A 25,355-nucleotide genomic window follows, 5' to 3' on the forward strand; every position below is an offset into this window, starting at 1 on the left:
ACATCCCCCGGGGGCCGTTCCCCTCAGTAGAGACCACAGCACGATGACAAGTCCTAGCATGTACCCAGGCCCAGCAGAGACAGCGGGCTTTGTGAACACACACAACCACACAAATACACCCAGACTCACAGACCCAGGTAGCAGATGACACCCACGACTATGCACACACACCCTTCCAAGCACACAGCATGAACCCAGGGGACCCGCAGACACACACATGCCCAGGCCTTACACACCTTCACGCTCATGTGATCACTCCCCAGCGACATGGCCGCACCTACCACACACACACACACCCGCAACCCTGAGACCCAAAGACAGGAAGGCCCAGGCCTGGGGTGACAGGGGCAGCGGGCAGCCACAGGTGGAGCAGCCCTGGAGGGAGGACATGGCAAGCAGGGGCTGCCAGCCTCCAGGACAGTCACCTCGGTGCCGGAGCCAGCCTGTGCCATGCGCCGGGCCCTCTCCGGCTCCCCTCCACAGGCTGCCAGGCCAGAGCAGGCAGACCCCCAGAGGGCCTCACCTTGATGTCAGGGAACTGGCCCAGGTACGTGTCCATGGTCAGCAGCGCCTGGTCCACCAGCTTCTGGTGGTAATCCATCCACAGCAGGTCGTTGTTCTGAAAGAGGCAAGGGCCCGAGCCTGCCACCAGGGGAGCCGGCCACACCCAGCCCCCAGCGCTCACCTCCCAGGACCTGTGGGTCAGCCCCAGCCCCATCATTTTGCAGCTCGGTGGCTTCTCAGAGCCTCGGCTTCCTGTGAAATGGGGGCAGCAATTCCTGCCCTAGAGCCTCTCGTGGGATGACTGTGGGCGTCAGGTGTGCCGAGACTGTGGCCAGCCAGGGAGGCTTTGCGAGCCACGAGCCAGAACACACAGGCGAGGGACGGCCACAATCCGTGATCTCACTCGCCCTGGTGTGAGGGTGTGTCAGAAGACCCTCAGAGAGGGCAGGCACTTGCCCAAGGGCACACAGCATGTAAGTCCCACTGGGAGGGGCCAGGGCCACCTGCCCCGTGCTCACCTCTGCGATCTTGTTTGCCTCATCCCTGCCAGGCCAGTCGGGCTCGTACACCTCCTGCAGACACTCGTTCAGCTTCTTGGAGGCCTCGTGCATGGCTGTGGGCACAGAGGAGGCTTGTGGGCCTCCCATTCACAGCCCCCGCCTGGCCACCACACGGCCCAGCTCTGCCCTGCCGGCCCCTTACCTTTCACAGAGGCCAGGTAAGTCCGGAGATCCTTCTGCAGCCGGGTACCCTCGGTCTGCAAAGAGAAAGACAAGGGCCAGGTCAGGACCTGGGGGCACACTGGTCCCCGACCCTCTCCTCCCTGACACTTCCACATGGACAACCAGGCTGCTCCTCTGACAGCAGCCACCGGTCAGCTGACCTCTCGACAGGCTGGTGCCAAGTGCACCTCAGAGGACAGCAGCTACGGCCTCTCGGCCACAAACTGCAGCTGAGCAGCAGGGAGCTCCTGGCACCATCCCCACCCGGAGACCCTGTGTCCACAGGGATATTCACCTGGCATTGGTCAGCACCTGCCCTCTTCCAGACAGCACTCTCAGCCCTGGAAGGCAGGCAGGAAGACAGGGGGCCCTGGCCCGGAGAGTACACTGGGGGCTTGGCTGAATGAGGCACACTGGCACCTCGACCTGCCCTCAGACCACCGCAGACAAGTGACCACAGGGCACAGGCCAGGTGGGGCTGCTGGCCGCCGGGCACCTTGTTCCACAGGATCAGGTGGTGCCCAAGAATGGAGGGCTCCCACCACATCGTACCAGGAACGGAGGGACTGGTGGGACCTTTACAGGGAGAGTGGCCCCCAGGGGCTTCCTGAGATGGCAGGACAAGCAGAGAGGGTAGAACTGTGGGCCAGGCCTCAAGTCCCTCCGGGCTGTCAGTATCAGAGAAGGCAGGAGCCAAGAAAGCTGGACTGCAGGTGTGAGAAGGGGTGAACGACAGGTGAGGCCAGTGATGAGGTCTGGGACCCCGCAGCGAGATGCTGAAGTTTCCAGAAGCCATGGGAAGAAAGGCGGCTTTTGGGGCCATGCAGACACGGCTCTATCCCTCAGTGGACATGCAGCCCTACGCCTCTCTGAGCCGCAGCCCCCACCAGCTGGCATGAACGATCCCTGTCTGTCCACAGGTGCTCAGGGGACAGCTCCAGGGACCCAGCCCCGAGGCTTGGCGCCAGCCACAGGAGGTGGGCCCCATGCTGAGGACAGGCATGGGGGGCAGAGCGGGGGCCTCGGGAGAGCGCAGTGGTCAGGACGACCTGCACAGGGAAGGATGCCCCCCGGCCTCCCCAGCCTGCCGCTGGAGGGTGGGCGAGGGAGACACAGACCCAGCAGCTGGCCACGGTCTCAGGAGCCCAGCGTCCTGCAGAGCTCCGGCCTGGCCAGCTCTGTGCTTCCACAGGAGCCGGAAGGTGGTCCCCCCCCCGGCCCCCGGGCACGTCAGTCTCCAAGTAAGGGCAAGCAAGGACCCAGCCACCTTCACAGCTCAACCCTGGCACCCTCGAACCTCTCCTGTCCCCCAAACAGGTCCCCCTGCTCAGCCAGAGCCTGCCCTTGCTCCCCTGGTACCCACCCCAGGGCCAGCATCTCCTACACACTGTCTTCCCACACCACTGCCCCCTCGTGACAGTCAAGGAAGGGGAGAAGGTCAGCGACTTGTCACACAGAGGCTGGGGGAGCTGGTGAGACCCTCCAAGGCCTGGGCACTCAGGACACAGGGGTTGAGCGGGTCACGGGTAGCAATGTGGCCCCCAGAACCCACAGACGTGCCGATTTCTTACGATGACACGTGCTTCTGCATGACCACAGAGACAGCCAGCAGGAGGGCTAAGGGCAGCACGTGAGACATCGCATAATTTAACAGACGGGGGGGTGAAGGAAAAACCCTCGGGAACCCCTTCAGTGGGGCACGGGGCGCAGTATATAGCCCTGGCCGGTGCTCATGCCTGTGCACGTCAAGGTCTGAGGCTCACTGCTGCGAGACTAAGCGAGGAAACAGAAGGCCGATCGCAGGCATCCAGACCTCTCTGGAATCCGTGGGGCCGGCACACGCCCTCGGGGACTGAGGAATGAGGGAGGGTCCGTCCCACTCCTGACACGGCCTCCCTAATCGTAACAGTTACGTGCTTTGTTGGCTGAGCTGACGTGGAACTGTGTGCATGATGTGATGCCACTGTGTCCTGTGTCGCCGACCCCTCCAGCCCCGGCTTCCTCCCTGCCAAGCCTTCATCTCCCAGCCACACCTCTCCCCCCACACCACACCCCAAGCCAGGGGCCCCGGCGGGTGGGCGCTGCGCTCGCCAGGGCTTCAGGCCGTGCCAGGGTCCCTTGTGCTCCCCAACAACGCTGGGCTGTGAGCGGGCACGTGGTGCACAGATGTGCGGGTGGCGGGAGCTCTGCCCCCTGTGCCCGCTGCAGCTGGCTCGCTCGGCTCCCGCCCGCCGGGCCCACCCCGCCACCCCAGCAGGGCAGCGCAGAGTGCTGCACAGAGTGCTGCACGTTTGCTTCCAGCTGGCTCCCCCAGCCCCCGACAGAGGGTGTCTGAGAAACAATTCTCTGAAGGTTCCTGGGGTTCCAGTCATACTCCTGGCAGAACCCAGCTAGGGGAAGAGAAGATTCTGGGGCCACTGCCCACCTCGGCCTGTCTCCCAGCTCCGGGACTCCGGAGTCCGTGAGGGCCTGGTGCCCGGGTGGTGCAGCATCCAGCACCCTCACACCCTGCTGCACCTGCCCCCATGCCAGCCCCCACCGGCGGCCTGAAGACCCAAGTCCCCGTCTTCCCAGTGGGTCCAGGATGCAGCGATGCCCCTCTGGCTCCAGCCCGGGCTCTGGCAGCTTTGCAGGGCAGCCTACATTGGGAGAATCAATCCTCACCCAACAGCCAGGGATGCTCACTTTCAGTGGAGACCTGGCCGGGCTTGGGGACAAGAAGGAATCAGACCATCCCAACTCAGTGACAAACAAACAGCAATGATAAACCCTGAGGTCCAGAAAGCTACAGTTGTCCCCTAGGAGGAAGAGCTTGGCTGACCTGGGACACCCAGGGCGGCTTTTAGGAGTCTCTGCGCTGGGTTTGCAGCACTCTGAGGGTACAGGAGGGGCCGAATGAGCTCTCCAGGGTCTCAGAGGGCTGGCACAGGAGGGGCTGTGCCTCTTCAGCCCTGGCCTCTCTACCCAACGAGCAGTGAGTGATTCCTTGCCCAGAGCCAGGGACTTTGAGGGACAAGTGGGTCCAGGCCACCAGGAACCTCAGCTCCCAGACCTGCGCTTGGCTCACCCTCTGCCAAATGGCCCAGCCTGCTCCAGGGAGACCCCAGCACCCGCACCCAGGGCAGCAGCTCCGGAGCTGCCCTAACCTTTCTCCCCAGCCCAGCCAGCTGCACTCAGGCCTGTGGGCCAGCTCAAGAGGAAACTCAAGAGTGAGCCAAAGGCCCCAAGGCCTGGATTTAAGTCCTGAAAGCCCCACACCAGCTGTGTGGCCTTGGAAGACTTGCTTAACCTGCTGAGCCTCAAGTACCTCATATACACAATAAAGAGAATGGCAACACCATTTCAAGGACTGCAAGGCTATGTCTGTAAAACACAAAGCAGTACCTGGCCCAAAGCAAGTACCCAAGTTACGGCAACTCCCTTAAAGGCCTTCAGAGCAGCCCACACCTGAGGAAGTCAGCTGAGTGGGGGCAGCGCTCCGGGGCTCCCAGGAGACGGAGCCAGAAGCACAGACTTCAGGTTTCTTGTTCAAGCCTACATTTTGCAAGATAGTACCTGAGGCCCAAGGGGCAGGGGCTTGCTCAGAGCCACAGAGGCAGGAGCTGTCCCCATTATGGGGTCTATCTGGACCTTAAAACACATCTTGTTATTGGCCTAGGGGACAAGCGGCCAAGGTGGCTCCCATCCCTGACCTGGAAGCTTCTCAGGCTCAGGCTCTCTGCCAGGCAGGCCAGGGTGGACTTGGCCGTGGGGCTGCTCCCAGAATGCTCCCGGTCCTCTCTCAGAACACTCCCTGGCCCTTTCCCAGGAGCTCCCAGCTCCTGGTCAAGGTTCTCCAAAGGAGCCCTGTCCCCCAGTTCCACTCTAGCTGCGGAGGCTTAGGTGGCAGCTCCAGTGGCCTGAGGCCTCAGACACAGACAGGGGTGCAGAGAGGCCTGCTTCCCCTCGCCCAGCCTAGGCGGCCCCGCCCCTTCCCTAGCAGAGCTGGACACAGACCTCATTCCCCCTGCCCAGGCCCACTTGTGTGGCCTCCTTCCCTGGCCTCCGTCCCCAGCTGACGCTTCCTGGGCTGGCCTGAAGGAGCCACAGAGCCATGGCCCAGCCCCCCTCCCTTCCTGCTACCTTGGCCCTCCCCAGGGAGGGGAAACTGCCAAGGTCATCTCACTCCCCACCTCTGCCGTCCTCAGACACAGAAGCAGAAGTGGCTCGTTCCGACTGAGCAGACCTCCAGGGAAAAGTTTCAGGGGCAGGCCAGTCGGAGTATTCAGAGCCCCTCAGTGGGGAAGTCCTCTCTTGTGTCTAACCACTGCCCCCAGGCTGCTGACATGATTAAACCCCTCCTGTCACTGGAGGCCCCTGGCCTATAATGGGCCTTGGTAAGGGTGCCCTGGAAGTCCCTTCCAGGCTTTGGACCTAGACAAGTATGGGTCTGAATCCACCTCCAAAGCTGGACGGCCTTGGGCAAACTACCCAAACTCTCTGAGCCTCCACGGCTTCACCTACAAAGGGAAACAAAGGTAGGGGTCACCTTACGGGGTGAGGGGCACACGCCACGCTCAGTAGGCACCCAAATCGAATCTCGCCTGCTCGGCCCCGACACTAGCCCTGCAGACGCCGCTCTCCTGCAACAAGCTTCTGTAGCTCCCACTTGCCTTGACAGGCAAGGTTTCCCAGTCTGGCCACACTGTTTCCTGCTTCCACCCAACCCTCCCGTCACCCTGCCACCCTCTCGATGTCTTCCCAAGGACCTAAGGCGTACGCGCCCAGCGTCCACGGCCAGGGCCAGCGCTCCCTGCTCCAGGAGCCGTCTGTGATGGCATCCGCCCACAATGGCCTTTCTCCAAGCTCTCCTACTCTACACATTCGGCTCCTGCCATCTTCCACCCGGCAGCCGAATTTTCACAAGTTCCGCAAGGCCAAGGGCCACCCACACTCACCAGCTGCTTGTTGAAGTTCTGGACACACTGTTCAAACTGCTCGTCCTTTGTCTCATCCGCCTTCCCCAGCTTCTGGAGGACCTGCCGGGGCGAAAGGAGAAGCGCAGTGTTACCTGGAGAAAGAAAGTGGCCAAACCAAGAGCGCTCCGTCACCAGCACCCCAGACCAGGGTCTGGGGGCCCCTGGCTGAGTGCCCTCCAAGCTGCTGTGACCCCCGGGCACGACGTGTCTATGAAACACATGGGTAGCAGCGCCTGGCCCACAGCGTTCAAGGAATGGCGGCTCCCTAAAAGGCCATCAGGCCTTGAGGCCTCCCCACCCTCTGTCCATGGCTCCATCCTCAGCCAAGAGTGGGAGCTTGGGACAGCCTTGCTGTAGGGACCAACGCCAGGAGGAGGGAGGCCTCAAAGGTAGCAGGAGGGACTGGGCACCCTCCTTGCTGATCTCACACTGCACCCCTGGGTGCTGCCCTCCACCTGGGCTGCTGAAAAGTGAGCTGAGCAGGAGAGGAGCCAAGCCCCACCTCCCCACGGGACCCCATCTGGGCACACACAGATTCACGCAAGGGCACACACGGCTCACAGCCACGGGCTCTGCTCCCAGCTGGGAATCTCAGAGGAGCAGCCCCTCCAACACGACACAGCTGCCCCCCCTCAGCTGTACTGGGGAGAGGCGGGGCATGGTGGGAAAGGGCAGGAGGGAGGCCCAGGCCAGGAGAGGGGGAAAGCCCTAGAAAAAGCAGGGAGCCGGGCCAGGAAGCTAAGCAGAAGCCCTGATCGGAAAGGCCAGCCCACCAGGGCCTCCCAGACCTCCCTCTCTGGGCCCTGCTCCCTCGGACCCCAGAGCTCCCCATGAGGGACAGAGGCAGGACAGGCAACAGGAGGCAAGGGGGGCTCATGCAGAGACGACACTGCTCACCGACATGCAGCACAGGCCCCTGCAGAGGCAGTGGCCAAAACCCAACAGGAAGGAGAAGGAAACGGTGGGGGTGGGGCTGGGAGGTTGGGGGGAGAAGGCGGGCCCTGTGAGCAGGGCTGGCAGGTCACCCCCAGCCCGTGCTCCCTCTGAAGACCCAAGGCGGGCCACACTGCCTGGAACGCCAGCTTTGACCGCCCAGGGCCCAGGCAGGGTCCTGGCTCAAGGGGTGCCCGGTGCTAGGACAAGCCCCTTCCCAGTCTGCCTGGTCCCTGCAGGGTCAGTGCTGCACCTTCCCCCGGGAGGCCTGGCAAGGCAGCCGCTCTGGGCCATCTCTCACCAAGTGCCTGCTCTGTGCCAGCCTCAGGCATCTTGGCTGGGGCAGGAAAGACGAGTCAGGGGTCCCTGTCCCAACACAGAGGGAGCCCAGGGCAGGGATTCCATCCAGCCTGGGCAGGCAGGGAAGACTTCCTGGGGGAGGTGGCAGCTCAGACAGAGGGGAGAGCTTGCAGCAAAGGCTAGGGGACCAGAGAGCTGAGGCACCTTACTGGGGATTTCAGATCGCTCAAGATGACTAGAGCCCACAGAAGATGTGGTGGGAAGGGGATAGTGGCAGGCGGAAGGGGCACAGTGGGCTCTGAGGGCCACCACCAATAGCTTCATGCTACAACAGTCAGGACACAGCCCACCAGGCACATGGACATGGGTGCCAAGGGCTGATGCTGGGTTGAGAGGAGAAAACCAAAACAAAACCTCCATGAGCAAGGAAATGACACTCTGCACAGTCCCCAGGCTCCCCCCTGCTCCCCTGGCAGCCATCCCAAGCTGCGACCCCCGGGAAGGGGATAGACCAGGCAGGTACCTGCCTAGCTCTGCACTGAGCCTGGATAGGTGACTGGCCCCCACTCTCGGGTGCCACCCCACAGCCCCGCCACCTCCAAAGAGAGAAATGGGTCACCAACTGGGAAAGAACTTCCAGAAGTCGGCAGGGCTACCAGGGAGAGCCAGAGGCTCCCAGGGGCAGGTCAGGGCCTGGCAGACCCTCAAGGCAAGAGGAACAGGGAGGTGGCCCCTTCCGCCCCCTGCTCTTCTCTCTGAAGAGACAGACGCACTCAGTCAACAAAGGGTCCCCAGTCCCCACCTGGCCGTCCAGGCTCCCAAGGTGCACAGAGACGGGGACACACACCCGGCCCAGCTCGCAGATCCTGCTGTGCACTCTGCCCAGACGGCTGGGCCATGGGGGAGATCTTCCAGCCTTAAGAGAGGTCAGTCAAGGTGAAAATCCACCCAGCATCCTTTTAAGAAAAGGGACACCTATTCTCTGAGCTTCATGTGCCACATGTGTAAAATGAAGAGAGTATTAGCACCCACCTGAAGGGTTACAACAATCATGTCTATAAGATACGTAGCAGGGCCTGGCCCCCAGCATTCAAGGAATGGAAACTCTAAAAGGCCTTCAGAGCAGCCTTCACGCAACTGGGGCTGGGCCTGACACTGCCAACCCTCACTCCAGGTCCAGACTGATGGCACCGTAGGATGCTAGACAGAAGTCACACATATGCACACTGTGTGTGCACATGGCAAACTTCTATGCACCCTTCAAAACCTTACTCAAGAGACACCTCCTGTGTGAAGCTGTCCCTGGCCTCTCCCTCCCTCGAAATACTCTGTACCACTCAGGACCTGGGACCTACTTTCCTCACTGCTGTGTGACCTGCCTGAGTGTCTGCCTGGCATCCCCACCCCACCCGCATGAACAGCTTGAGTTCAGGGACAGTGTCACAGTCATCCCTGTGTCCCCGGCTCCCACGCAGGGCTAGGCATAGGACAGACACACAAGGCAGTCTCAGTGGCTGCTGCTCATCTGAACCGTGGGCTATGAGGGCAGAGACATGACTTTAAACAAAACGCCCGTTTCCTCCCGTGAGAAATGGGAGGGGTATGCACAGAACGCACTCGGCCCTGAAGGTGGAGGGGTGACAGGGGCTGACCAGGCTCCCCGCTCCACGCTGCCTCAAGCTAGCTGCCCAACCTGTCCCCACGTCAGTCCTCAGCTCGGACGTGGGCGTAGGAACCGTAACCACTGCGGGGCGGAGGCCCAGGGCAGTACCCAACAGGGCTACACCGGCCTCGGCCTGGTGCAGTCCTCGCTGCCCCTGCCCCCGTGTTCACGGTAAGGGAATGAGGGCATGTGGCCTGGGGTCCCCGTCCTCAAGGAGCCCCCCATGCACCGCCGGCCCCAGACAGGCACCGGAACAAGATCCCCACCTCCTCGCTGACTGCGGCTCCCTAGTCCCACCCTCGGCACTGGGACTCCTGGCGGCCACAGCTGCTGGCACAGTGGCCTTTCTGACAGCCCCGCAGGGGCCCAGGCCGCGACCACTCTCCACTCTGCCACCAAACGCTGCCCAGCCACGCCAGGACCTGCGTCCACCCTGGGCGGGCACACGGCTGGTCTCCGCAGCCCCCGGCGTGTCCCCCAGGAGACGCAGGGACACTCGCTCTGTCGCACACTCGCACTCAGAGTCCTCCGCGCGCTGAGGGGAAGCCACAGCCACGGGGCCCAGGGGACACATCCTCCACCCCACCCGCTCAGCACCTGTTCATGGGGCCTCCCCTGTGCCAGGCCATGGACAGGCCACTAAAGCATGCAGGGCCCTGGGTGTCCAGGAAGGGTGGCCCTGGGTGTCCAGGAAGGGTGGCCCTGGGTGTCCAGGGGCAGCCGAGCGGGTTTGGGAGGAGGAGTGGGAGCCGGGTGAGGAGGGGGCTGGCGGCCAGGCCAGGTCTGCACGGAGCCCCAGGCACTCGGTCCCATCGACACTGGCCACACACTTACCACACATGTCTCACTTTGCAGTGAACAGAGGGAGCCTGTTCCCGTGGGTGCAGGCCGGGGACACGGGCCCTGCCCCCACCCCGTGTGAGCGCCGAGGCGGGGGCAGCAGGGGGGGGCCCTGCGGGAAGCCTTAACCTTAACCGCTCCCCTCCCTATCAGAGCTTCCTCTCACCATGGCCTCAGCCTGAGGCCAGATGAGAGAGGGGCTGGAAGGCCTCGGAGGGGCAGGACAGGGAGGTGGGGCCAGGCTGCAGGGACCACAAAGGGGTGCCCCCATGGCCAGCTCCAGAACCCCCTTCTCCTGCCCCTCCCGACCCCTCCACGTGGCCTTTGTCACGGCCCAGTGCGTGTACAGAAAGCTCTGGGGCAGCCGCTTCCCGTGGGTACAGGGAGCCCTGCCAGCAGGCAAGCCCCAGCGCAGCACAGTCGCAGGGCCCAGGCCAGTGAACGGCCACCACAGCAGAGGGAGGAAAGCCCCCCAGGCCCTTCTCATCGCAACTAGGAGCAGCTCAGCACTTGCTCCAAACCCCAAGCACCTCCTCCACCCACGGTGAGGTCTCCACCCCCGGGGACAGACAGCAGACGGCAGGGGAGGACGCACAGCCTGCGGCCGGCCAACATGCAGAAGAACGTTGTGTGGCTCCCTGGCTGGGCCCGGGCTCCGGCATCCCCGGGAACTCTGAGCCCTCCCTCATGAGCCCCCTGCACCTGAGGGGACACACGCCAGGGCCCCGAGTGAGGCAGCGACCACACTCCCAGGCAGCCCTGCTCCCGGGTTCCCGGCCTGGCAGGGAAGTGGGGGCTCCTCCACCAGTCTGCAGCACCCCTCATCTCTGCCGTCAGTGGCAGCAGAACCCGGAGCACCCCAGGTGTCACCCCGAGAGTTCCCAGCATGCGCACACACACACGCACACGCGCGAGTGCACGCAGAAGGGAAGCCTCGCCCAGACTCTCCCACCATCCCACAGGTACCCCCCACCCAGCTGCCAAGACCCCCAGAAAATGCATCAGGCCTTCACCTTCCTCATCATCTTCTCCCGCACCTGCCCCGCTGCTGCCTCAGGAAGGGTGGGTGCAGAGCGAGCCCCGCCCTCTTCCTCCCGGCAGGACCTGCGGCTGGGGACCACAGGACAGGATGCACGTCCATGCCTCTCACCGCTCGCCCCTGCACGGAGGCTCCCCAGGGCAGATGCAGACAGACACATGGGAAGGCCACTGTGAGACACCCAGCCAGGCTGTCCCTGGGCCCAGTCCTGAGGGACACACCTCAAAAGATGGGAGTGTGGAGGAGCTCCCAGAATGGGGCCAAAGGCCATCCTCTGCCTACCTGCCTTCGGATTCCAGGCCACTGCCTGACACCCGGGTGTTTCCTCTCTCCTGGCCCCTCCCTCCCCACCCTCTCCCAGGCACAGCTCAGGTTAGCCAAGCTGGGGAACTGCGGCTGACAGCACAGAGCCAGCCTCCTGGGTCCTTAAGGGGCCCCTCCCAGGAAGACAGAGGGCAGGGTGGCCAGCTACAGGCCTTGCCTGCCACCAGCTCTGAGGCCTTGCAGGGAGTTGGCTGGAGAGGCCAGAAACATCAGAGGAAACCCCGCACTGAGCAGGGTCCAGGTGGGCGCCGGGCAGGAGAGGCCCTCCAGCCTCGCCCCAGAGGACGCCCACCGTCTGGCCCTGGAGGCTGGGGCAGCGGTGGTGAAGGGATGCCAGGGGAGTCTGGAGCCCCCAGGGGCAGAGGGGCCCACCCTAAGGACAGTCCTGCAGACCCCACAGTCACCAGGCCCCAACGCCCAACCCCCCCAAGCTGCCCCTGCTCCCAGCGGGCAGGAGCCCGCTCCCCCGGCTGCTGCTGGCCCTTCCTGCCCTCCCCTGGGGACGAGTACCTGCTGCCCCTATGATCGCCCCACCCTGGAGTGGCAGCCACCAACAGTCTAGGTGCCATCGGGGGCCACAGCAGCACCGACAAGAGAGCAGGGGGAGGGAAAGAGGGTCTGAGCCACCTTGCTGCACGCCCCTCTCAACTTCTTATTTTGAAAATATAAACCTCACGAGAAGTTGAAAGGACAGGACAAGGGACTGCCATCAACCCTTCACCCAGAGTCACCGACCAGTGGTTACCACTTGGCCACACCTGCTTTCTCCACGTCTAAACAGGCTGATTCACTGGTGTGTTTGCCCAACCGATGGAAAGGAAGCTGCAGACGTCATGATCCTTCACCCCCAAGCACCTTGCCCAAAATACTTGAGCCCATTTCCTAAGAACAAGATCATCCTCCTAAATCCCATAATGCCATGAGCTCCCTCTATACATTCAATGTGCATTTACTATTATCTAATGTATGGTCTACACTCAGATGCCCCTAGTTGTCCCCTGAAACGTCCCTTACGTCTGGGTGGCTTGTGCTTTGATCTGGGAGCCAATGATGGCTCACACATTGCTTTCGACTGTCGTGTCTCTCATCCCCTTTAATCCAGAATACGTCCCCACATACCTATTTACCAGTTTTATTTACTTTTTGCCTTTCATGATACTGACTTATTGCGACAGCACAGACCAATCCCCTGGAGAGCGCGCCACACTCCAGATCCATCCCATGTTTCCTAGCGACGGAGCTCGCTCAGCGCTGCTCCGGCCGGGCTGCTGCAGGCCTCGGCTGCGCACGACGGACGGCCCGATGGCTGTGCTAGGCTCAGCCACTCAGTCTGAGTTGTTTGCCAGATGTCTTGCAAATGAAGGTAACTTTTCTCTCGGTAACTAGTCACTTGCAGGGTGATCGAGCCCAACAACTGTTGTCCCGGTGCCTTTGGCCTCCATTATACTTCGCTACTCAAAGTGGGGTCCACCAACCAGCGGCATCACAGCCATCTGAAAGCCTGACAGAGATAAAAAAATTTCGGAGCTGCTGAACCACAGTCTTCACCTTAACCAGCCCCCAGCGCGCCGTGTGCAGGCCACAGTCTGGGCAGCACCGCCTTCTCCTCGTGGCCGGAGCCACTGTCATCCGGCCTCCTCCCCTCGACCTGGCATTCTACAAAGACGAGCTTCTCCTGGTCTTGCCTTTGTGCAGAGGGCGGTCAGGATGTCCCTATGCACTCATGCCTTCATTTGGCATTCACTGCTGCTTCTGACGCTCGAAGGTCCCAAGTGGGACCAGGGGGAGATTTGGGGCACGTCCCCAGTGGTCTCCGGGCACTACTACGTGCTCCAGGCTCACCCCAAGCACCACCTGGCGTCCTCAGTGGGCATGTAATCTTCAGCTTGTGCCTAGAGCTGCAGATTAGTACCCCTACTTTAGAGATAAGAAAAGAAAGGCTGAGACACTAAGGGATTCGGCTACACAGCTAAGAAGCGGCAGAGCCAGGATTCTGTGGCTTTGCGGTGGCTGTGAACAGGGGTCACTCCGATCTGTCTGCTGTGGGAAGTGGGACAGACCACGCCGGCAGCTGCCCACTGGGCCGCTGACAGTGTTGGGGTGGAGGCCGCAAGCTCCCCGCCTCCTCAGACACACACAGCAGCACAGCCCCGCCCCCAGAGTAGCGATGTCTCCCCAGAGCCTGGCGCTTCCACTGGTGACAATTCAGGCCTGGCTGCAGACCAGAGCTGCTGCTGCACCCTGGGGTTAGGAGGAAAGGGCACCCAGGCCTGTGACCAAGGAGAAAGGGGCCAGAAAGAAGGGCCAGGCCTCCTGGGGAAACTGCAGAGCACACCAGCCCCAGGGGTGGCCACAGATCTCCAGCTGGGAGCGCAGCCCGGGTGCTGGGGGCTAGGTGCTGGGAGGCCGGTCCAGAACACACAGCAGAGTCCCAGGCCAGTGAAAACCTGCACCTGTCAGGCGTCGCCTTCCAACTTCCCAAAGGCACAATGACTTTCTAAAATTGCTCGTTTAGCTGCTGGCCTTGGGCAAGAGCCAAGGAAGCATTCTGCCCCCAGGAGGCAGGAATGCCCCCCACTCTGCCGACCCCCACGGGCACCAGCTCGCTGTCCACACACACAGGCCCCCCAGATATGAGTGACCCTCGCACACCCTCGGGTCGCCCCTGGGCACAGTACGAAGGTGGCAGGAACCACGAAGGAGTCACGGAACCGGGCAAGGGGCAGAGCGAGGCCAGGGGAACCGTGGACGTAAACCCAGAGTGGGGAGGGAGAGCCGGAGAGAGAACCAGAGAAAGGGAAACCAAAGGCGAGCCCAGGGCGGCGAGGGCAGGGCCCAGCACCTTGCCGGGAGCAGAGGGGACCTTCCCCCCCCAGCTCACACACTCAGGGCTGCCCCAAGAGGGGGACCCAGGCCGGGGACTCAGTGCCCTCCGTGGGGTCCCCCTGCACCCCACTCCCTTAGGCTGGCTGTGAGGTGGCAGCAGGAGGGGCGGCTCTGGAGGCCGACATCTGTCAACCCGGCCTCCCCACACTCTGGAGGAGACCCCTCTCCCTCAGATTCCTCCTCTCAGCCATACAAGGGCCCCTTGGTCCCAGCCAAGGAGGGCCCGGGACCTGTCCCCACACCCCCACCAAGCTCACAGTGCGAGGCGTGACCCCCAGGGAGTCGCTCAGCCAAGGCCTCACCTCTCGGGGGTCCCACCACCCTCGACCCCCCTCACAGCTGGGTTCACATCACCAGGCCACCCTGAGGTGGCAGATGTTGGCGACATTTGAAAGACGAACAAACTGAGGCTCAGGGAGGTCGCTCAGCTAATGAGCAGCAGAGCCAGGACCCCAGCCCGATCAGTTCCAAAGCCCAGACTCCACTTGTGATCCTCCAGCCAGGGTGCACAGATGCCCAGGAGGAGCAGGCAGTGCCTGGGGTTTCCTGCAGAAGATTTACACCCATCTTGCTGCGATCCGAAGACAGAAATGGCAAAGGAAACACTTCTGTGACTTGACCAACAGAGACAGCTTGTGGATTAGAATGCAAAATTTGCAAGGATTTTTGCAAGGAAATACAAAACTAGTAAAACATTTCCAGAGCGCTACTGGCCGACTGAGGCTGGGTAGCCCCCTGCCCAGGACGCTCCCGGCCTCACCCCCCCACAGCCATCTGTCCTTTTAACAAGTCCTTGTGCCCCAGAAGTTGCTGTGTTGACAGACACACGCTGTTCTGTGGGCCCCTGGTAAGAACACCTGACCGAGGAAGCCAACTGGCCCCTCCTGGAAGACCGTCACTCTACAATGATCATCTCCTGCCTCTTTCTTAGAGGTTTTCCCTTTCCTTTGTGGAATACTGGGCGGAGCAAAAAGTGGTGTTGGGTTTTCATTCTTACGTCCTTCATTGAATAAAAACTTGGCCACCAATGTCAGCCCCACAGCAATGCCTTGAAATGTGACAGGTTGGTCAAAAACAAGGGACCCAGAGCCTGGCCGCCCTCCCAGCCCTGCCTGGCCTTGGGGGCCCTTTCTGGGCCCTTTCGTCATCAGACCCCCCAAGGCTGGCAGCATGTCCCCACCCCGAGAAAGACGGGGGAGGGGATGGGGAGCTAAGGTCTCCTCCGTGCCCACCTCTCCAGGGGGAAGGGCAGGCTCCGCCCAGGGCAGGAGTGGCCAGTCGCCTCCCCTCCTCTCATCCTGCCCGGGAGCCTGAAATTCCAGCCGCTTCAGCAGATCAGCCTGTGGCCAGCGCAGGGGGCCACCGGACCCCAGACGAGGGGTCAGCGAGGCGGGGCCGGCCGAAGCCAGGGTAGCAGGCGACAGCACAGTGGGAGCCACTCCTTTGAGGGGAGGGAGGCGTCCCACAGTGAGGAAACTGAGGCTCAAAAGGTCAGGGAAGCAATGAACTAGGTTTGCATATGGCCCGGGGCTCCCGAGGAGAGAAGGGGGAGCACCAGGGCCCCGGAGGGCCCCCCCAGTCATGACTGGTGCCCTCCCCTCAGGGACCACACCAGGCTGAGCCCATCCTCGGAACCAGACGTCCACCGGTGGGCAGGAAGTGTCTAGAAGGGTCAGGACCACCCAGACCACGAGCAAGCAGCCAGCCCGCCCTGGCGGCCGCCCACCCCAGCAGCCTGCACTTCAGAGGAGGGAAGGAGCTTTCACAACCTCCGGCCGCGGCCCACGCTGCTCCCCCTCGGCAAACCCCACTTGATTTTGCCCGTCTCCGCCCAGATCCAAGGGCCCCTCCACAGGGAGGCGCCCCCCTCCCCCACTCCGGGGCTGGTGGCTGAGGTGGCTCATCTCTGTGGCCCTCCTCAGCGCTGGCACTCGGCGAGAGCTGGCCGAACGTGCAGGCCCCTCACAGCTCGGTGCCCGGAGCGGGGCACAAAGCGCAGCGCAGGCGCCGAGCAAGGGCTGCCCAGCCGGATCCCACCTGCGCGGTCTCTGCCCTGCACCCCCACCCCGGGAGGGGCCGCTGTGTGCCCGGCCTGCTCTGTAACGCAGCAGGGTAGGGCCGGTGGGTGCTGCTCCAGGGAGGAGCTCAGGGAGGTGACAGCAGAACAGAGACCTGATGAAGGAGCAACACACAGGTTGTGGGGAGGAAGAGGGTGCCAGGCAGAGGGCACGGCCAGTGTGGCTGAGACAGGGTGAGAGGACAGGTGCAGGATTACCGGCCCTAAACACCAGGTGACAGGTTTCATGCTGAGCTCTCAGCATGACTCATCTGTCAATCCCTCCATGACCTCATGAAGGAAATACTATCATATCCCCACTTTGCAGATGAGGAAACTGAGGCACTGCTTTAAAAACTCCCCAGGGCCACACGGCCAGCCAGGGGGCAGCCAGGCTCCCAGCCCCGAGCGGGGCTCCAGGGGTGAAGTGCCGTGGCCGCTGCACAAACCACCTCAGCCGCCAGGGCGCAGCCACAGGAGCGCCTGGGCCCCTGAAGACCCTGGCCCCTCAAATCCAGCGCACAATGGGGGCCCTGGGGAGCGGCGAGCCGAGTTTGGTCTGACTTACAGCATGAAAAGGTCCCAGGCTGCTGCGTGGGGACACGTCCCCGGAGAATGGTAGAGCGGGGACCCATTTAGAGGGTGACTGTGGTGATCCCAGTGAGAGGCCACGGTGACTTGAGCAAGGACAGCCAACAGTGAGAAGTGCTCAAATATGGGGGGACAAAAAGGGGAATGAAGGAGATTCTGGGTTTTGAGCAACTAGAGGGAAGGAGGTGTCATCACTCAGTGACACCCCAGGGGGGACAATTGGGGGATACCCAGAGATGTCAGGGTGGGAGGTGGGGACACAATGGCCAGGAACCCTGGGGCAGCCAGGATAGACCCCACAGTCGGGCACCTGCTACACCCCATTCCCCACCCACCTGCCCCTCAGTTCCTCCCACTCCAGGTGACCAGCTCAGGGCACCTAGTCTGGACAGCGGGCCAGGGACCCCTTCTGGTGGGGACGCTGCCAGGGCAGGAGGGACAGGTAGCAGGCCCCAGCTGCACAACCCTGGGCAGGTAACTTCACCTCTCTGGTCTGTTTAGTCTAATCGGTAACACGAAGCCCAGAACTCCCTCAAGGGGCTTCAAGGAAGAAGTGTGACTGTGTAAGTAAGGGGGCCTGGCAGGGCCGCTGCCCCGACCCTGCCCTGGGCCCCCCACGCCCAGCCCACATGGCCTCCCAGTCCTGTGCCCAGTGCACCTGCCGCCGCGGCTCACGGGCTTCCCTGGCACTCCTCGGGGAGAGCAGACACCACCGCCCCTTCCTCTCTCAGACCAAGCTCCCTGGGCAGCCTCCTCGCTCACAGCTCTGCAAGGACCCCACCTGGGGGCCACTCTGCAAGCCCCCACCTCATTTCCTCAAGGGCGCCCCCTGGGGACAAGGGCAAACCGTGAAAGGCTCGCGGAAATCCAACAGCAGCTGAGACTCTCAGCCCCGGGAGGAGGAGCCCTCGGCGGACGCCCCACGGCCCTGTGCCAAGCCCAGCAGGGAGGGCACGGCCACGGGATGTGAGGGACCCAGGACGACCCTCTGGCCACTTTTGCCGAGCTGGGTGGGACCTGCTGAGAACAGCCTGTCTCCACACGCACGCACCCCACCCTCGGCCCCAGCCGTCCGCCCACCTGTCCCTCCACACAAGTGTGGGTGCTATTCTCAGCCCAGGCTCCAGGACACTGGCCATAAACAGGGGTGGAATCTGCTCCTCCAGCCCACCCACCTCCCACCCTCGCCACCTGCTTCCTGAGCTGGTGGAGGAACAGCCTGTGCGGGGGAGGAGCAGCCCCAGCCAGGGCAGAGCTCAGGGCTGAGCCAGGGCGACAGCTCAGAGCCAGGCCAGGGGAGGGCGAAGGCCCCGCCAGCACCTCCCCGCCTTGGGGCCAAGCCACATCTGGGCTGGGGGGGAGGGCAGTTGGCCACAGGTGGCTGGGCACCCCCACAATCTGCATCAGGAAGCCCTGGCTCCCCAGCCACGTCTGGCCCTTTACATCACCTCCTCCAGGCAGCCTTCTCTGACTCCACCCCAGGCCCAAGGGGCTCGCCTGCTCCTCTGGGCACGCTCAGCCCTTTGCCTGTCTGCTCCTTTCCAAGAAGCTCAACCTAAATGCACAACCTGCTTATTTATTCATTAATCAGAGTCCTCAGTTTCCACATCTGTGACACCGGAGATATGAAATGATGCCTACCAGGGATAAAATATTTGTTTATTTTAAACACATCAATAGTATTATTGGATATTACTGTTGTGATTTTTGTTATTCAAAGCAGTGACTGCCCAGAGTCGGCTCCAAGTAGCACTCACCCAGGCCTGCCCACTGCCGCACGGACAGGCACGCCACGGCAGCACAGCAGCAGGAGGGGGGCCCTCGCCCCACCCCGGGGCCACTCGCAGGCCCTCCTCTGCCAGGTGTGGCGCTAACGGGCTTCCCGGCCTCAGACCTGGACTGCCCACCAAACCCAACACCTGTGAGGTGCCAAGGGGACTCCCCACTCTGCAGATGGGTGAACAATGGGCCGGGCTGGCTGGCTCTGGGTCCCCAGCACGGGAGGCTGGGCACCCCCCAGCCCAGGACAGGCCCTGCCTACCGCATTTGGCCTCAGATGGCAGAAGCGCAGGCTGGAAGAGAGGTAGGAAGGGACCAGAAGTGAAACGGGTGTGTGATCAACAGGTGCTCAGATCAGGGTGGGGTCTGGGGAGGGGCTGGGAAGGAGACGTGAGAAGGGACAGGACAGGTGAGGGAGGTGCGTGGCAGCCTTGCCTTCCCCTGCCCTGCCCTGCCCTCCCTGCCCCTACCCTGCCCTGCCCTCCCTGCCCCTACCCTACCCTGCCCTGCCCTCCCTGCCCCTACCCTACCCTGCCCTGCCCTGCCCTGCCCCTACCCTACCCTGCCCCTACCCTACCCTTCCCCTACCCCTACCCCTGCCCTGCCCTGACCTTCCCCCACCCTGCCCTGCCCTCCCTGCCCCTACCCTACCCTGCCCCTACCCCGCCCTGCCCTAACCTTCCCCCACCCTGCCCTGCCCTACCCTGCCCCTACCCTGCCCTGCCCCTGCCCTGCCCTGCCCCTACCCTACCCTGCCCTGCCCTGCCCCTACCCTACCCTGCCCTGCCCTCCCTGCCCCTGCCCTGCCCTGCCCTCCCCTACCCCTACCCTGCCCCTACCCCTACCCCTGCCCTGCCCTTCCCCGCCCTTCTCCCACCCTGCCCTGCCCCTACCCTGCCCCTGCCCTATCTAACCCTGCCCTACCCTACCCTTGCCCGGCCCCTCCCCTCCCGTCCCCTTCCCTGCCCCTGCCCTACCCTACCCTGCCTTCCCCTTCCCTGCCCCTGCCCTGCCCTACCCTGCCTTCCCCTTCCCTGCCCCTGCCCTACCCTACCCTGCCTTCCCCTTCCCTGCCCCTGCCCTGCCCCTGGCCCTCTCCTACCCCTTCTCTGCCCCAGCCCCTCCCCTGCCGGGCCCTGGCAGATGCAGAATGCTCAGGGGAGCAGAGGGCCTTTCCAGGCTTGCTCCTGCTAACCCTGTCCCCTGTTGTGCGAGTGCTGGCAGGGGGAGTGGTCTGAGATAAATGTGGAGAGCAAGGGGGAAACCGAAGTAGGGGCCAGAAGACGGCACTGTGCCCCACTTACCGCCCCCCCCCCCCCCCGTGCCAGAGGTCAGTGCACAGTGGGACAAGGCGGGGTGGAGAGGGGTAGGGAGGGGACGGCCTGGCCCCCCGACTGCCTGTGTAACTCCAGCAGGTGCCAACCTTCTCCCAGCATGACTCAGGTCCTGCTGACCTCAGAGGGACAGGACGTCACAGGAGTGGCAGGGCTCATAGGGGCCTGCCACCGCCCAGCTACTGAGCTGCGGGACTGCCACCCGGAGCCCCTGCCACCCGGAGCTCAGCCCTCCAGCCTGGCAGTGGCCCAGGGGTGCTGCAGGGGCAGCCAGAAGCCTGTCACTAGCCTGCAGCCCAGGGCAGGTCACTGCGCTCCAGAGCGAGGAAGACCCTTCCATCTCAGACCTCACCCTCCTGGCTCACTGTCCCCCCAGCACCCTCTTCATCGGGAAATAATTCGACGGTGACGGGAGCTGAGCTCAGCACTACTGATCTCTTAAAGAAAAAAAAAGACAAAATCCCAGGAACGATCCAAAGGCGAGAGCAGACAGAAACAGATGGGCAAGGCCTGGGGTGCGGCCCGGCACAGACCCGCACCAGGCTGCACCCGAGTCCGGCCCCGCGCAGCCGTCGGGGCTGAGGACGCAGTGCCCGAGCGTGGCACTCTGTGCCGCGGCCCCTGGGCTCAAGGAGACGGAGCCGCGGCAGCCCCTCTGCCTCTCCGCCCTCCTGCCTCCGCCCCAGGCGAGTCATGGGAACCAGCCCCCTCGTCCCCACGGTGACTCCGCTCCTCCAAAGCCAGCCATGACCCCAGGAAGGCCACTCTCTTCCTCCTCCCTTCTCCCTTAAAGACCCCTGAAGATTCCAGAGGGTCCTCCCGGCGCAGCACGCAGAGGCCGAGGACATCTGAGCAGACAGGCCCTGCGGGCCCCCGCGTCCATGCCCGTGAGACCACAGCCTGTCGTCCACGCCCACGTCCACACCACCGTCCGTTCTCCATCCAGCCTCAGCACAGAAACGGCCATCTGCCCTGGGCCTCGGGGTCTGCCCTGGGCCTCGAGGTCTGCCCGTCCGAAGGTCCCCCTGCCGCGTGCGCCTTTGATGAGACACGCTCCTTGTGCTTTCCTCTTGTGAACCCGACTCTCCCAGGAGCGTCAGCCGTGACCCTTACGACAGGGAAGAGAGGTGTCACACACCTCTGTCCCTACAGCCTCTCTGGACAATGCCCTCCCCTCCTTCCTGCCCCCAGGGCCTCAGGCCCCACCACCTGGATCCCAAGCTGGGCCCGGACTCCTCCACCGCAGGAGCGAGGCCTGGACTCGGCGGGAGGAGCACGCAGGGAGGGCAGCCGTGCAGCGAACACCCCGCGCCGGCCTCCGTGTCCCCGGCGTGAAACGGAGACACCTGTCCTCCTGTTCATTCCTCAGGACAACCCTCCCACGTAGGATATTGCCCATTTCACGAATAGGAAAACTGAGGCTGGGAGGGGAAAAGTAACTTGCCTGAGGTCAAAGGGGTTATGAGGAGCAGAGCTGGGATTTGAACCTGGGCCGTGAGACTCGAGACTAACGCTCCTTCCCCCGGCCACACTGTGCAAGGTGCCCTGCAGAGCCCTCCCCACCCTCGTTCCCGGTCTCAGTCCAATCCAGCTGGCATTGCGTGCCTACCACGTGCCGGGCACCAGCAACGCGGGCACACGACAGGACTGGCCTCCCGCCTTCAAGACTGGGGTCCAGCAGGCAGGACTGTTGCCCCATTTTCGGAGGAGCGCACGGAAGCCAGAGGGTTAAATGACGACCATCCCCTTCCATCACCCTGGCAGGGGAGGGGCAGCAGGAGCACAAATCCCTGCCGCTGCTGCCCATCTCTGTCACGCATGGCTCAGGCACACGCTCTGAGCACAGGAATGGGGGCAGCCTCCCCTTTGCGGGCGCAGCGGGCAGGGTGACCCGCGAGTGTGGTGGCACAAAGTCAGAGGCCGGCATCAGGTTCTGTCCTCACCGCTGAGCACAGGGCCCCGCGTGCTGACTCAGCTCTCCAGCCAGGCCCTGCAGCCCCACACGCCCTTCTCAGGGACGCTCCCGCAGCCGCCTGCGCCAGGCCAGCCTAGAACCAGCCCCTACCTGGCCCACCAGGTCCAGGCCGGTGCTGCCCCCAAAGTCCCCAGGAAGGGCCCAGAGCCCACCTAACTGAAGCCTCCCCAGGCCCACGATCCACCACCAGGACAGACTGCCTCACCGAGTCCTTGAGGGTACCGGGACATGATAAATAAACTCCTTGTTTATATTTCAGAAAAAGAACAACATTTGGGTCCTGTCCCAGGTTCAGCAAATGCATCCAATTAATTGTGGATTCTGTTTCTCAGTTTAGGAGAAGAGTCAGTGCATACTCCTGGCAATTAATTTGTCCTAAGTCCCCTCCCAAGCTGCTAACATCCCCTAGAATCCCCCCATCTTTGTCTTCGTGGGAGGGGGGAGGTGGGAGGTGCAGCATCTGCGCCTAGCTCTCCCCGCACGGGGGGCTCCAGGGAGTGCAGGTCAGGCCAACTACATTCAAGTTCAACTCTGATCCCTGGGGTCCCAGGCGCCTGCACCCCTCCTCCCTTGTGGGTGGCTGGGAAATCCTGGGCAGTGTAAAACCCCCAAACACACACCAGGTGCTCCCTGACAAAGGCAGCCCCACAGAGTTTTCCTTGGAAGACTCGGAAGAGCTCCCACTTGTGCTTTAATAGTACCCTCCAAGCTCCCGCCTCCTCCCTCCCACTGCCCGGACTCAGCACCTGGGAAAGGCCAGCCTGGGGCCAAGGCTGAGGCCCAGCAGGGAGGAAGTCCCAGACCTTCCCTGAGCCTCAGTGTTCTCATCTGCCAAATGTGCTCCCTCCCAGGGCACCGAGAGAAACAAACGCGAAGCAGCCGTGGATGGCTCTCGGTAAATCACAGAATGCAGCCGAGGTGCGGGAGGCCCTGCCCTCCCGACCACCCAGCAGGACCAGCTGCGGCCGGGGATCCCTCGCGGGGCCCGGAAGTTCACCTGACTTCTCTGAGAGGGCAGCCTCTGCCTCCCCAGCACCCAGATGGGCACAGCTGAGGCTGGTGGCCAGGCCAGGCTGTGACCCGGGTCAAAGACTGTGCTCTTCTACTGCATACCAGGCTCCTCCCATGAGTGAATGAATGAATGAATGGATGAATGGTGGGAGACCCCGCCCTTTCCCCCAGCTCGGTGCCCCTCATCTGGCCCCCTCAAACCGCAGCCCCACCGGCACCCTCTGCCTTCCTCCCACCCCATTCAGTCACGGTCTGGTCAGGGGAGCTCGGATGTCCCCCCTCGGGAGGTGAGAAGGTGAGACCACCCCCTCTTAATTTAGCCTTTTCAGCCTATACAGGAAAAAAAGAAAGGGGGGGAAGTACATGGCAGTTCGGTTTCAAGAAACCTGTCACAAGCACAGACAAGCTCAAAACACAAAACGCAAGCTGGTGGGCCGACGGGGCTTCCCTGAGATGCTCCCTGGGAAGGAGCGCACACTGCAGCCCACCCAGGCCCGGCATGCACCGTGTGCTTCCCCTTCACATCCTCCCGGACCGCGCACAAGCCTTCAGGGCAGGAACTCTTGGCCCCCAAAAAACGGGGGCTCAGAAAGGGTAAGCAACTTGCCCAGAGCCACAGAGCAGGGGAGTGGCTGTCGGGGTGAATTCCTTCCTTTCTCTGAGGGTTAATGCCCCTGAACTTTCTTCTTCCCTCTCCCCCATTCGGTCGCTCCTCTCCCCTTGCCCACCTGCCAGTGGCCCCGGGGTCAGCTCAGCGCCCCATCCCCTATCTCCCGCATCTGGCCCCCAACGCAGGCAGGGGGTGGGAAGGAGGGGGGCCCTTGAGGGGTCTCTCCCAGCCCTGGCCTCTCTGCACCAGGTCGGTCCCCAGGGCGAGTGGCAGGCGCAGGCTCACCCGGCTCAGGCATCTTGGCCACGGCCCCAGGGAGAGGGCAAGCTGAGCAAAGGGCCCAAAGAAAGTAGCAGCAGCTGTTGGAAAAAGGGGCCAGGCTGGCAAAGGCTCTTCTGTCACCCCATCCCTGCCAGGCCTAAAGCCCCAGCAACGCTCCTCCAGACAGGCCTAGTGGAAACCTGCCCTCCCTCTATCCACACACCGGCGACTCTGTCGCCATCAGTGTACCGTGCCCACTCCCCACCTGGCGGTCTGCACCTGGAGCCAGGGTCCCCACAGCCAACAGGGCAACTCTACCTCAGAGGACCCTCCCTGGCTCTGGCCCAGGAGCAAAGAGACACCCCCCACCCACGGCCATCTGGGTCAGCGTCCCGGCCCAGCCCTCCAGGCAACAGGTCCAGCAGTGTCAGCCCCTCCTGATGTCACCCTGCACTCTGAGGCAGAGATGCAGGTGTGTGTGTGACGGGGCAGGCACAGGATGTTGTTCACCAGCCCTTCCAGCAGCAGGTGTCGCCGGCCCCTGTGACCCCAGCCCCGACTAGGGTGCACTCCGGGACGGCAGCCTGAGCCCCACCCGATCCCTGTGCCTCCCTGGGCATGGCTGGATTTTAACCTGGCCGAGCCCACTCCCTCCAGGGACTTGGGGCTCATGCCCTCACTCCCAGCCCAGGACGGTAAGGCACTGTGTCCTTGGCTGAGGCCAGACTGGGGGTCGGAAGAGTTCAGGGAACATCTGGGGAGGTGCAGAGCCCAGGGGCCACGGGGAAATTGGCCTCTTGCAAAGGCCACGGGCTACATCTGGGTCTGGCCTGCACCCATCTTCTCAGATTCAGACCTCATCCCCCCTGCCACACACTCACACACTGTCCGGCCACCCTGAACAGCCACCGCTGCCAGAATTCTCTCTCCCCACCCCATGACCTGCTTCCTTTGCCCTCTGCACTCAGCTCGGGTGCCACCTCCTCCAAGGAGCCTTCCCAGACTGCCGAGGTCTGAGGGACAGCACCTCAGGCGCCAGTGCCTGCCACACCCCCAGTCCTGGGCTTGGCCCCGTGTGCGGCTGGGAGCTCCTGAGAGCAGAGGCAGGTTTCTCCTCTCAGCACCTCAGCACCCTGGCCCATAACTGCAGGCCACAAACGAGAATGACTAAGGGTGTAAGTAAGAAGGCAGCCTGTCTCCCGCTGTGTGAGCTGCAGGCTCCTCAGGAGACCTGACTCCGTGTAAGAAGTTGGCCCATATAAAACAAGGACCGTATCTGGGGAGCCAGCAGGGGCGCCCCTGCAAAGGCGGCCTGGGGGCTCAGAGGACGGGAGGCCTGCAGTGCTCTGGCAGGCCTGAGTCTCTGCGTGGCCCCAGCAGGAGGAATCCCGCTCCCCGCCCAGTGCGCGGCTGCCGCCTGCTGCCGCCCACTCACTCCCACGATGGACCGGCTCAGTGCCGAAGACACCGGGGCCTCACACTGCAGAGGGGAGCCGTCTGCAGCCCGCAGTCCCTCCAGTGGGGTCGTGGTGGCCATGTGAGATGGGCACAGCATGGGGACACAAATGC

General features: G+C 63.1%; 1 protein-coding gene across 24 annotated transcripts in view; it reads right to left on the reverse strand.

Moving 5' to 3' along the window:
- Window positions 1–25,355, reverse strand: part of BIN1 (bridging integrator 1) — a 53,201-nt gene that overhangs the window by 19,817 nt on the left and 8,029 nt on the right. For 21 of the 24 annotated variants that reach the window (XM_045559983.1, XM_045559962.1, XM_045559982.1 and 18 more), the window contains exons 2-5: window positions 6,164–6,244; window positions 1,207–1,261; window positions 1,023–1,117; window positions 524–619 (exon numbers count right to left, since the gene is read on the reverse strand). In XM_045559983.1, coding sequence (XP_045415939.1) covers window positions 524–619; window positions 1,023–1,117; window positions 1,207–1,261; window positions 6,164–6,244 — 327 coding nt within the window. Of the gene's footprint in view, window positions 1–523; window positions 620–1,022; window positions 1,118–1,206; window positions 1,262–6,163; window positions 6,245–10,933; window positions 10,973–25,355 lie in introns of those variants that run through there. The other 3 variants (XM_045559981.1, XM_045559967.1, XM_045559961.1) reach the window with 1 other exon arrangement.

This window comes from Lemur catta, chromosome 8 (genome assembly GCF_020740605.2).
Source record: "Lemur catta isolate mLemCat1 chromosome 8, mLemCat1.pri, whole genome shotgun sequence".
In the NCBI taxonomy this organism is placed as follows: domain Eukaryota; kingdom Metazoa; phylum Chordata; class Mammalia; order Primates; family Lemuridae; genus Lemur; species Lemur catta.